General features: G+C 44.0%; 1 protein-coding gene across 2 annotated transcripts in view; it reads right to left on the minus strand.

Annotated features, from left to right (window-relative positions):
• bcorl1 (BCL6 corepressor-like 1) overlaps window positions 1–12912 on the minus strand; it is a 17414-nt gene that overhangs the window by 3679 nt on the left and 823 nt on the right. Inside the window, exons 2-11 of one of the 2 annotated variants that reach the window (XM_035669377.1) lie at window positions 10521–10604; window positions 7814–10426; window positions 7396–7525; window positions 6612–7082; window positions 5197–5384; window positions 4664–4930; window positions 4409–4575; window positions 3857–4002; window positions 2366–2443; window positions 912–1083 (exon numbers count right to left, since the gene is read on the minus strand). In XM_035669377.1, the coding sequence (XP_035525270.1) occupies window positions 912–1083; window positions 2366–2443; window positions 3857–4002; window positions 4409–4575; window positions 4664–4930; window positions 5197–5384; window positions 6612–7082; window positions 7396–7525; window positions 7814–10426; window positions 10521–10526 (4238 nt within the window). In that variant the 5' untranslated portion in view covers window positions 10527–10604. Of the gene's footprint in view, window positions 1–911; window positions 1084–2365; window positions 2444–3856; window positions 4003–4408; window positions 4576–4663; window positions 4931–5196; window positions 5385–6611; window positions 7083–7395; window positions 7529–7813; window positions 10427–10520; window positions 10605–12912 lie in introns of both variants that reach the window. The other variant, XM_035669376.1, reaches the window with a different exon arrangement.

Here is a 12912-nt window from a genome sequence, read left to right on the forward strand (position 1 = left end):
CTCTGCGGGCCTGTCAGTACTCTCCCAAATATTGCATCACTCTGTAACGCCACTGTACAGCCGCGACTCCAACAGAATGGAAAGTCTTCTCTATAGATTATAAAGGGCTATACCTGTTATTTGAATGTGTCACATACATATTTAGGTTAATATAAGGATCGGGTCGTACTGGATGTCACCAGATAAGGTCTAATTATAACTCTAGGAGTTAGTGAGTGAGAGAGAGAGACAAAGACAGAGAGAGATGTTCTCTGGCTCAGACGAGGTCTATTTTAAGAGCGTGGACCAGGTAAAGCAGGTAAAGTAAAGCGTGAACAGCAGTGAACACACCGGCTGGTGCTGATGTCATTTGGTACTACACTGGTTTGGATGGTTTTGATAAGCTACGTCTGTAACAACCAGCCGCCTCCACACCCGGCCCACCTGCTATAAAGAAACAAATCGTGGGTGAACTGCGTGTTGTGTTTTGTTGTATTCATTCGGCTGCTCACATTATTTTTTTAAATGTGGCACATATCAGATTTCAGTGTGAAGGTTGTTCTAGAGCGACATAAAGGTCACATGAACTCCGATATGACCGTTCACACTTCAAAAGATCGGACCTGTGTTTGATTTGGACCACATATGAAAGTGGCCCAACCCAGAATAGAAATGATTTGTGCTGTTTGCACTGCTGATCTGAGTCACATATGTGCAAAGAATTTAGATTTGGGCCTTTTGCCTGCAGTGTGAATGTAGCCTGAGTTACATTCACAAGCTGTAAATATGACGCCAAACGTACAACAACAGTAGTCGAGCATGTGACTTACTACACATAATATCAGATTTTTCAGAGGACTGCGCAGCCTTGGCAGAGGTTTCCACCACTTTCTTGTCATTCTTGCCAACAATATTAATCTCTGTGAACTCACCCCTGGGTTAATGACACCTGAACATGATAGCAGGGTAAGAGAGGCTCGGAGGAGAACTCAAACAAAAGGCAATCTTTGTCCGAGTCCGGCTCAGTCTTCCCTACTGTGTCCTCCTCCAGCTCCTGATTCTGCTCGGACAGCAAGAAGTCCCAGCACGGCTCCTGGTCAGTCTCTGTGAAGAGAGATTCATCGAGGTGAGAAGAAGATGAGGGGACACACTGAGCTGCTTCGACACAAAGGGTTTGGACGCCCTCTAGTGGACGGTCTACTCACACACGTGACTGACTGTGATCTGACGCTGTGATCAGTTAAAGGAATACAAACTTTATGATGTCAGCCGCAGCTTGAAGTTAATTACACCCTACACAGAGACACATGGCCACATATTTCAGAGGATTATTTACCAGTAGCCTTTTTTCCATTTAAATGTAAGGTGATAGACAGTAAGCAGAGTGTAACTCAATGAATCTACTTGCACACAATGAAACAGATACTTTGCTTCATGTTTTCTGTGATGGGAAATCAATGCGTCTGTTAACCTGTACAAATGGCACAATGGGGTCTAAAACCAGATAAATAATCCTCAATATCTCCAGTCACTCAGATTTATGATGACATATTTTACAGAAATATATGCAAAAAAAAGATTGGCACCAGGGCCGTAATTCATATATTGTATAAATGTAAAAGTTGTGAGGGAGGAAAGAATGTAACATACAGGCAGAACTGGCATACAGATTAAAATGTGTAAACCCAATGGTAGTGATTGTCATCATCTTCCTTGGAAAAATCTATATTTAAACAGAAAAATGGTGGATAATATACAAGTTGAATGATTTAAACCTGTTGTAGAACAAACTAATGATAAATATATCTGCAGATAAATAGTAAAAACCTAGATTAGCAGAGAGATGATATACTGATAGAATAAATTAAAATAAAAACCTAATTGAATGTAATTGTTTTAATTATTTAGGTTTAGCTTTGGGATGAGAGTAGCGAATGGAAGAAAAAGAAACAACAATTGTTATAAACAAAAATCAGACAAATAAAAGTTTACGTTGTCATATTTTTGTTTTTGTTTCTGCAGTCTGTCCAGAAAGCTGCAGTCCACTTTCTCGCAAATTCTTCCATGCAACTCTAATCCTGTTCTCCCTCCGCTGGATAACTGGCTCCCCGTGGCTGTTTACAACACAACACTGATGCTGGTACACAAGGCTAACATCCCTCCACGTCCCGGCAGCTGAGTCTGAGCCCAGCCTGCAAACTGCAAACATTTCCCTGCAGCAACCTGGTCATCGCTCCAACAAGCCTCAACTTGTTTTCCTCACGGCCAGAGGAGGAATGAGCCTCCAACCACCTTTTCACCACCGCGTTTACAAACTGAAACAGAAGATCTGATGGATCAATGGATCGGCAGACAGAAAGACGGAGACCATTCCAAGGTTTCTTACCAAACAGGGAGCTGCTGTAGAAATCCCAGGGTAAACTGGGATCCTGTTCCTTGCGGCCTTCCAGGTCTGTGAAATATTCTGTGAAAAAACAAAACAGAGTTACATTTTACATGTCACCACTGCTTAATTACATTATGTGTAAATGTATGAAGATATGAAGACAGGGATCGACAATATCGCTTGTCCCCTTGCAGTACTAAGCATCAACAAATTAACTAAAGTTGCAGTTTGGGATTCAGCCTGTTTTGAGGCGGCCTTCCACTGCAAACAGATCAGAGCTGTACATGTGCGGCTGTATTAGCTACCGAACCCTCATCTCTCCATTTACCTGAGATGAAATGTGCGAGACTAATACACTCCAGTAAACACTGATACTGCAGCCAAGTTGTTGTGGAAGAAACACCAATGTCAGTGAAGTGTTAGCTGTTGACTGATGTTCCCTAGCTCTCCACAAACTGGCCAAGGAAACAAACTGGAGAAACATCCTAAAAACTGGTCAACAGCATTGACAACGACTTGAAATAAAGCACAAAGCTAACGGCACAGAGCGTCTACAAACTGGCTTGAGGATTTCTCTCACACGAGAGTCATGCCAGATATGTAATTAATCACTTTATCTGTGATTTTCCTTAATTAATCACTGGCCTTCTTAACAACCAATAATTGAGAGATCATTAAAAGCTTTTTAATGTTCCATGGAAGCTTTATTTAAACTGAAATGGCCTGAGAACACTTAAGTTTTACTGATTTTGATTCAATAATGTGAGAATATTGCCGTGATCTTTGCAAATAAAAATTAAACACATATTTTTTTAAACAAAGCAAAGGAGAAATGGTAAAAGAAAGTCACAGTGAACTGGACATATGAAGAGCTGCAGCGCTTGCATCAGCTTGTGTGAACTCGAACTTCCAAACACGTCATCAAGGTGAGCTTCACCTTTTAACTGCGCTGCTCTTGCTGTAAATAAAACCATTTGAAGGTGTCCCAAACTCAACTCAACTCAACTCAAGTCCAGCAGCCGTTCAACTAGAACAACATTCCCAGTTTTGGACAAACCGACTCAGCTCTAAGACAACAAAACAATCCGAGTCACACGTCTGTAAATAAGTGTCTCTAACCAGTCAATGTCAAGCCCTGAGAGGAGACAGTATGAGTATTTCTCATATATGCTGCATGCAATGTGTATAGTATAGTGCTCACTGTGCCAAATGTGATGCAGTGGGAGTGGGCACAGAGCTCATTAATGTGTTGACACATTGCTTGAGTGACTGTAAAGTTGGCAAATACAAGTTTTATTATTTATTTTCATGTCTCGTTTCAATTAGCTTTATTATAGCCTTTGTGCTTTGTTGTTTATTGAGTCTGAAGTGTTTGTGGATGATGTGAGAAACAAATTTAAAACAGCACTCTAACACTTGTGGAAAATGTGTCTATTTATCCTAAACTAGTTCTACTGATGGCGAAGGAGGGTAATAAAAAGGATGAACCACCTGTGAGGAAGGTCTTCATGCTCGGGCTATGAGCCAGTTTGACTGGTGTGTGTCCAGAGTAGGTGGCTAGAGTCGGGTCTGCACCGTGGTTCAGAAGTAACCACACTATTGGAAGGTTATCACTCGCTACTGCATCATGAAGAGGCCTAAAGAAAGAAAACAAAACACACAAATGCCTTTCAGGGATTGTACGACTTTAGCTCACACCTGAATTCTTTCACAAACTTGGGGTATCAGATGTGTGGGATGTACTACAGTAATATTATATAACTGCATTTTCATGATATTTTTAACAACACTATTTGCATTAAACACATGCAATATTTATGTCCACTATATGCAACCACTTGACATCTTAGCACTTAGCAACAGATGGCTCTCCAGAAAGCTAATAAATTGTCCTTTAAGTTGAGATTATTTTGTTACAAAGGTCATGACACAGCCTCAGTGTTCATAATGTTACACCCATGATAATACTTACATGTGAAGTAATTTTACAATGATTCAACTAACTGGACCTATGACTATAACCCGTGCACCACCAAGCCTCACCGCGTTCCATCCTGGGCACTACAGTTGACGTCAGCACCGTGTTTCAGCAGCATCTGGACAATCTGAGTCCAGCCTCGAGAGGATGCCTCATGGAGAGCTGTGTAACCGGCGTTGTCACGCCGATTGACCTCCCTGATGTCCTTCTCAAGACAGTACTGAACTACATCCTGCAGGGTAGAGGGAAGTCAGACAACACGGTTCACTGGAGTTCAGTTCATGTTGGCAATACTACACAAGTAAACAGGTGGAGTTTACCTGATAGCCCAAGCGTGCAGCACGTTGCAGCAAGGTCTCTCCGGCATTTTTATTGACGATCAGCCGACGAACCTCTGGAGGAACAGGCCTTTTGGGTGGAGACTCTGAACCGCTACTTCTTCCCGATGAGCCTTTCTTATTGGACGGGGATGATGGCAAACTTTTTGGAATGGGTTGGGGGATTTCTGTTCTTTTCACATTGGCACTATCATCATCCAGGGCAAGTGAGGCACCACGCTTGCCTGAGCTGCTGCGTTTGGTCTTAATCTGAAATACAGATTTATTGATCAGAGCACCGTGTGAAATGGAATCTCTTGTAATAAATTGCCATGTTAAGGCAAAGGGTTCCACTTATCAAGGACCTGTGCGGTTTATAAGACCAGCTGCCATCATAAAAGTGACAAACACAGCATTTATTTAGCCACAGGGGGGCACTGTAAGCTAATATATTTATGGCACATTGTACCTTCTATCAACCCTGTATTGTTTAAAATGTACTGTAAGCTCAGGAGCAGCATCAGAAAGCCACTTACCTTCGGCTCATCGCTGTCACATAAGTGCTTGCTTTTGAACTTTCTCTTCCCTGAAGGCTTGTCATTGCACTCTGGAGATACCTCGCTCTCCTGATAGCGGACAGACCCCGAGCGAGTAAACGAGGGTCTCCGTGGAGGAGGGTCTGGACTGGAGGCGATGGGACTCGGACACTGATCTGCCTGTGGATCTGTAATGACAAATTGGATTGTAGGTTGTGCTGAGTGGCACCAAACAGATGAAAGACCTACAAACAATATCAATATTTCCACATCGCCCATCGTACGATCAGCTTCAGGCTTTCGCTCATTTGCTGAGCCCAACGTGGAACATGGAGTGTTTTAGATGCCGTTTCGTGCCGACATCAGACAGCATGGTACTTCTTGAACCAATGGCCCTTGGCTTAGCCATCTTATCTGCTGTAACAGGGTAACTGCTGTCTGCTCTGCTTTTTGCAATCCTGTGCACATATTTGCCATTTTTCTGTCTATTCTCATGAACCTTATGATATATATTGTATACACATCAACAGTAGACCTGCTGATGTGGACATGATACACAGTTGGCTCCTGAGGAATATAAGCTTCAAATTGAATATATATGCTGTCTTCATAATCTTTGGTGTTGGTCAGATGTTGAATTTATCTGAATATTTTGTTCAGTTATCATAAACTGTATACTGTAGCTGTACTCCTTTCTATTCGTCTCATTATGTTCTTTCCCAATGTTCCTTTTATGAAAATATACATCCTCATAAAATGCCCATTTCCCCATGTCTATTTAATACATTTTAACTACAGAAACCCTCAGCTAAGCTTCCTTATGATCATTTCTGAATCATTTATCCTTAATTCCTCACAGCTCATTTATATGAACACACTCAGGACTCATAGATACCTAATATCACAACCTCTGTGCACCCGTGTTGTTCAGAAGCTAATAAAAATAATGTTTTTAGGTAAAATATCTAGGGTAAACCTAAATACCCAGTAACTATTGTGCAGATTCATTCATTAGATATTTTTTTATTAGGATGAATAATCACTTAGTCAATGAAACGTCAGAATTAATGGCAAATGCCCATCACAAGCCGGCATAGCCAATGTTTTGTCACTGATTGGGAGCCAAAAACGGATTAATGTATGACGGTATTAAAACAGAACAATTCAGGCTTATTTGTGAGGCTGCTAAGCAAATTAAAAAGGTGCAACTAACAATCATTTTCATTATCATTTAATCTATCTGCTGATTGCCAATGAAATCGATTAATCGCCTAATGGTTGCAGCCCTAATCAAACATTTCTCTCAATCAGCAGAAAGATTCACACTTTATACAAGGTTTTCTATCATGTCTGTAACTAACTGCTGGAAACAGTTAATTGAAAACTTCACTGATCTCTTGAGAAAAACTACGCACCTGCTGGAATTCCACTGTCCTGTCTCCGGGAGTCGGATTCTTCCAGGTGCTCTCCATCTTCCAGCTTGTCTTTCTCAGTGATGTAATCCCCAGTCTGATACTTTTTGCTGCGGCATCGCCTGCGTTTCTTATGAGCGGGCGCCTCGCCCTCTGCACTGGCCGCCTTGCCCTTGCCCTGGAACCCTCGCTCTGGCAGGGGGTTTGAGCGAGGCCTCCCTCTCGGACGGCGGGCGGGTTGGGTGGGAGTCAGAGAGGGTGGCAGGGTAGCTGGGGGAGGAGGCATTGGTGGGGGTGGAGGGGAAGGCGTTGCAAAGCCCCAGAGGTCCAGTCGAGCCTCATCAGCTCGCCGTCGTCCTCTCCTCAGTCTTGGAAAGGAGCTCTCTGTAGCGTCGGACTCCTTACTGGATACAGCAGAGCTATTGAGAGACACTGTAGTCTCTACACTCGGAGGACTGCTGCTGCTATCTGCAACTGATTAAATCACATTTTATTGTGGCTTCTACGCATAGACGTATGACTGAGACATCCAAAAATGCCATTCAGACACTATGAATGTGACATTTTCTGCTTAGTATACAAACTATCGAGGCTGACTGCAGGCTATTTATTTCCTTAACTAAAGCTGAGAGATGCCAGAGTAATCTAACTGTAAGCTTGATTAAAGGCTACATGTCTGACACAATTGAAAGCGTCATTACATTTGTGATAAATATCAGAAATTCGTCCACACTGTGAGAACTTCTCAGGGCAGTAAATGCCACAGGATTATAAGAAAACAAACTACCTGGTTTGTTGCGGGTTGGTTGCTCAACCTTATTGGGACTGATCTTGTCCCTTGGAATCGGCTCTTTACTCGGCGGAGAAAGTTTTCCCGCTGATAGACTCTGCTCCAGCACAGGTGCACATTGTTTCTTCTGCTGAAATACACAGGGGACAGAGTGAGCACGCTGTATTGGATGCTATTGATCACAAAGCTTTCATGGTGATGGAGAGCATGTTGCAGATTCACAATAAGCCTTTGAAAGTTAAATAATCAGTCATAGATTTTTATCATGAAAGCAAGCTCTGTATGGTCAATTCAGTAGTGAAAATATTAAAAAGGTGATTGCTGCCTTAAAGATTTCACAAAAATTCAACCAAAGGGGGATAAAAAGAACAGATATACAAGATATTTTAGACATACACACACACAGATAGGTTACCTTCTTTTGGCAAGATACTTTGGTCGGAGTGTTTTCTGTGTCTTTATTTTTCTTTCCTGGAGTCTTCTTTGATGGGCCCGTACGTGACTTCTCCTTCGCTGGCTTCTTGGGGCTGGTTTTCTTTTGTTTGATGGCAGCAGTTTTTGCTTTGGTCGGCGACTCCTCTTTGGTTCCATTTGTTTTCTTCTCAAACTTGTCGCCTCCCCCTGCACACTGGCCTGAAAGAATAGACGCAACCATGCCCTCTAATTTGTCACTGGGAGGACTGTCTGACGCCCCACTTTCTTTCTTCAATATCTCCCCCTCTAACACCTGGGCTAGTTTGCTCTCCATCCTGTTCCCATTTGTTGATGCATTGCTCCCAAAGATATGGGACTGGCCAGCAGGCTTTGAGGAGCCCTGCTTCGCTTGTAGTCCCACGTGTTCTCCCTGACTGGTGTTTAACTCTGTATTATTTTCCGAAGGCTCGGTGGCGTTCGCCTTCTCATGTCTCTTCATAGCTTGAGGTGAATCCCCTTGAGGTGGCCCACCAGCCCATTTTTCCACAGACCAGTATGGTGGGTATTCAAAAGCAGAAGTATGCTTAGACTGGCTGTCTTGGGTCCCAGCGAGTGGATTTACAACGTCGGCTTTTCTTGATGCAACAGGTGAGCCTTGAGAATTACCCTCGCCTGTCAGCGCTGTTGTTTCGAGAACTTGCTGCTTCACAATGGACGCAAGGTTAGAGAGAGGAGACTTCATTCTCTCCCACTTATCATCCTCAGGATTGGACGGGCTGTGGTGGGCGCTCTGAAACTTAGATCCTTCAGTCACTGTGGCGCCCTTGGTCTTTGGAGAACCGTGTGTGACTTTTCTCTGAACAGATGATGCTTGGTGCGGTAGATGAGGCGGCTGTTGCCAAGCGGGATTGACAACGGTGGAAGAGTATGGCATTGCTGTTTTGCCGGGTCCAGATTTCTGATGAAGCTGAGCATTGGCAGGGCTCGATAGGGCAGTCGTTAGGGCTCCTTTAGAGGGGCAGTTCTTAGTTATGGCTGTGCTGGTGTTTTTAACATGCTTGACACTGTGAGCATGTTGGTTGCCCTTCATCAGACAGGATGGCTTCTTTCCTCCTGAGGCCAGATGTTCCCCTTGGTCAATTATAGATATAAACTCCTGCTTGGCAAAACTCTGAAATTCATCTGCAAAAGTCCCTTTTCCATCTTTGCCCCGTAGAGTAGAAGCCAGTATGGGGCTAGCCACACCCACATAAGTGCCAGGGATGTTTTTTATGGAGTCTTGTGAAGATCCCTTACCCCAGGTTGGTTTGGGCTCGGGGACCTGGTGATTCTGAGGTCTATTTATTTGTTTTTGATGAGATCCGTTTCTGTGGGTATTGGGTAGGACAGGGTATTGCACAGCAGGGCTATAAGCTGTAGAATGAGTCCTCTTTGAGTTCAGAAAATCTCTCTGATTCGACTCATTGTTATGGGGCTCAACCATTGTAACTGGAGGGTCGTTTATGCATTTTGGACGTTTTGATTTAGCAGACAAATCAAGAGGTACGTCTCTTGGTTCGACTGGACAAGCTGTATGGTCCTCTGAAGCGCAGGGAGGTGTCATTTTAAGAGAGCCCATGGTTGTCTTGTCCACGCTGTTGCTTTTCTCCACATGGTTCAGCAGTCTGCTCTGAGAAGTGATGCTGGCCAGTGCAGAGCCACAGCAAATGGCAGGAGTGGGAGACAGCGTGTAGCAAGTGGGTGCTGCAGAAGTTAATGACGGGTGCTGCAATGGTAGGGCAATAGCTGGTGAGGCTACCACTGAGGCTAAAGATTTATGCTCTCCCACAGATTTGGCATTCTTAGTAGATGAATGGTTAGATTTAAGTTTTGACGTCGACGCGCCTGCTTTTTTCTCTGAAGCTGGATTCCGGCCCACAGAGAACGGATAGGGATAGGTCCGCATGAGAGGTGTACCTCCGACACCTGAGCTTTGAGGCTGAGTTTCTTTCTGAAACTGACTGGCTGTGGCCTCTCTCAATGCTGCAATCTGACCCAGTGCTGGTGGAAGAGTGATTTTACAAAGTGGAGAGGAAAAATTAGTGGAAGGGAGGAAGGCAACAGGCTGGACTGGTTTAAACATGGTGGAGCACTGAAACCCAGGTGGAGCACTTTGCACAGATTGTGTTTGCGGGTGCGATTTCTTACTGGATGTCACATTGCTTTGACAGGGGTTGAGTGAGTCCTCCCGGCTCACTTTTACGCCACTTGACCACTGAGGAGTGGGCAAGACCCCGGCACCATCAGCTTTGAGTTTAGGGGCCTCTGCCCTTTTGTCTGCTCTCTTCTCTGAGCTGGTGAGGGCTGAGCCGGACGTTGGTGCATTGCTGGGCTGTTGAGGTGGACAAAGCTCAGGGCTGTGGTTGTAATTGCTAGTGTCCAGGCAAGCTTTTGCTGTCTTACAGTCTGTTGTTGGAGTGGTCTTGTTTTGCTGACTGAGGGTAACATCTCCTCTAAACTCAGGGGGTAGCGTCTGGGGGGGATTTCCCACCATACTCGCAGACGCTTTATTTGGAGCACTGATCTCTCTGCTCACCGTGCCTCCATCCCCTACATTCATTAGTGTAGGATCCACCTGAGTAATAAGAGAAGTTTGTGAGGCCAGTGTTAATAAGATAAGAGGAATGAATGCTCTAATCTAGTAATCTGACAAAACAAAAAACAATTACCTGCATAGGTGTTTCTTTAACACAACATGCCTCAGGGGTAGCTGAGTCAGTCAGGTGAGAGTTTCCTTGAAATACGCCGATATGCTGCAGAATACATAAGAAAAACAACATTTAATGTGATCACTGTTAGTGCTGTTCAGGCGTCCATTTAATGCTTCATGAAGGAATACGATCTATTGTGTGCAACAGTAAATGATTCAGAGCAACCAACATTGGGAAATTGAAAACTTCCCTTCTTTGAGACGGGCTCAGAGGCCAGATATGTTACAATTTCCTCAGAGGAGAGAGACAATTTACGGTAGCAGACAGAAGTGTGGTAAACTGAAGAACCCAATTGTTCTATTGTTCCTTCTATTTTACTTGTCTGCATGCGGGGGAATACTAACAATTTGTCATTGTTATTTGTCAGCGTTGATCTGAATCGATCAACGCTGACAAATTATCTTTTCTAAAGTTGGGATATTCAGTGAATGAAATGAGACCTAATGCGTCAGCTGAAACATAGACGGGCTCCTGGCAGGGACACGTAAAAAGGCCACAGATCCTATATATCATGTCACATTCTTCTTATTTTTACAGCTGTTTTGCTTGTGTTCTCCATGGTATTTCGTAGGTTAACCTCGACTCTTAAAAAGGTAGTTGAAACTATATTTCGTTCAAACTGGAGATGAAGAAAGGCTGGGCACTACAGATGCACACTGACACTCCTCTCCACGTGCGATAAAAGATATGAGGAAATAAATCTGTGATGCAGGTTCTCTTTCTTCAAGTAGTGATGTTCTGCAGTCAAACATGTTTAAAGTGCTTACTACTCTTAATGTGGCTGACTGCAGCCTAAGTATGCACTGTGCAGGGGGAAATGATCCTAGATTGGAGTCAGTATCAGCAGATATTAAAGAACATGGGTAAAAAATTTATATCCCTCCTTTTGACTGAACCCTGCGACTTTTCAGTGACAAACACTTAGAAGAGTCACAAAAACAGAGAGTCTTCCTCCTGTCCTGTGACCCCCTGTGTAAGTAATTCCTCCATGAGGCAATCAGCTGTAACTGCTCAAATGATCCTTTATTAGCAAGCGGCAACCTCAGTGTGTTAGTGCACTGGAGGAGCCGTGCACACCGGTGAAAAGTGGACAACTGGAAGTGAGGAAAAGTTTTGTTGCTTATAGTTAAGGCTTGTCTATCACTAGGCAGTTCATTATTTATGATTACAATAAAGCAGCCCACCTCAGTTAATGTGGGTGTGTGTGTGTGTTTGTGTGTGGGGGGGGTCATCGATGCCAGGTATCAAGTGCTCATCAGTCTTTTCTAAATTAGACATGGAATCTGTTCAACTAAAAAGGTCCAATTTTCCAACAGATACAACACCCATTCCTCCACACAAGGGCCTAACCAGGCACACAACTCAGGCACATAAAAAACACGTTAGTTTATTCTTGCTGCAAGGACATTTGGAAATACTCTCGTTATACAGCGCACACCCAGAACACCTCCCTGTGTATGTATGGTAGAGGTGAGCGCAAGCGAGTGGCATCTGCAAAGTAAATGAGACGGCATACAAAACGGGAAAGGCGGAAAACAAGAAAAATCTATGTCAAGCTTTTTTTTTTTTTTTTTTTAAAGCGAGGGGATGGGGAAATGTTTCACCCTTTGGAGTCAGTGAAAACACAGCGTGAATATGATGACACTAATGACTGACACCGCAGTCTTGCCGGAATCTGCGAAGGCACGGACTTGAAAGGGACCCCAGCGATGAAAACAGCGCTCAGTGTAAGGAGGTCTGCATTCATTTACCGGCACAACGTTGCTTCAGCTACTTTCGTCTTTGTGCTTGCGATCATGACGCGCTCTGCTCTCCAAACACATTTGAATCCATCCGCTCTGATGGTAGGACAATAATGAATGCGGTGGTCCGCGCACACACCACACACATAATGGGAACCGTTGAGACAAAAAACAAAGTCCGCCTGACATCACCTTTGAGAGGAGAAACAGGAATTCATTCTGCAACACTGTTCCACACTAAAGGAGACACACACGTCCAATTGGTCGCTACTTTAAAAGTTGCGTAAAGAACACATTGCATGCTGTGGCACTCTGAAACAATGTGCCTTTTCTTTGCTCTGTTACTAAATCACACACACGGAACAACTGTGGGAGCCTCCGGGCTCACTCTCCCCTGTCTGATCTCTCTGTCTGTCACTCCTCACCTCCTGTCTCTCTGGAGGATGGAGCAGATCACCATAAACCGAGAAATCTGTCTCTCAGGCTGTCCGGTCCAGCTACCACAGGCAAGACACGGGGTTACTCACTGGAGCACGCGTTCCTTGGTGCTAAGATGGGAGGAAGACAGAAGGTGTGAGGATGTTACATTATGACAAGGAGAATGTTTC

This window comes from Morone saxatilis, unplaced genomic scaffold, assembly GCF_004916995.1.
Source record: "Morone saxatilis isolate NCDOM2014 unplaced genomic scaffold, NCSU_SB_2.0 Contig22, whole genome shotgun sequence".
Taxonomy (NCBI): Eukaryota; Metazoa; Chordata; class Actinopteri; family Moronidae; genus Morone; species Morone saxatilis.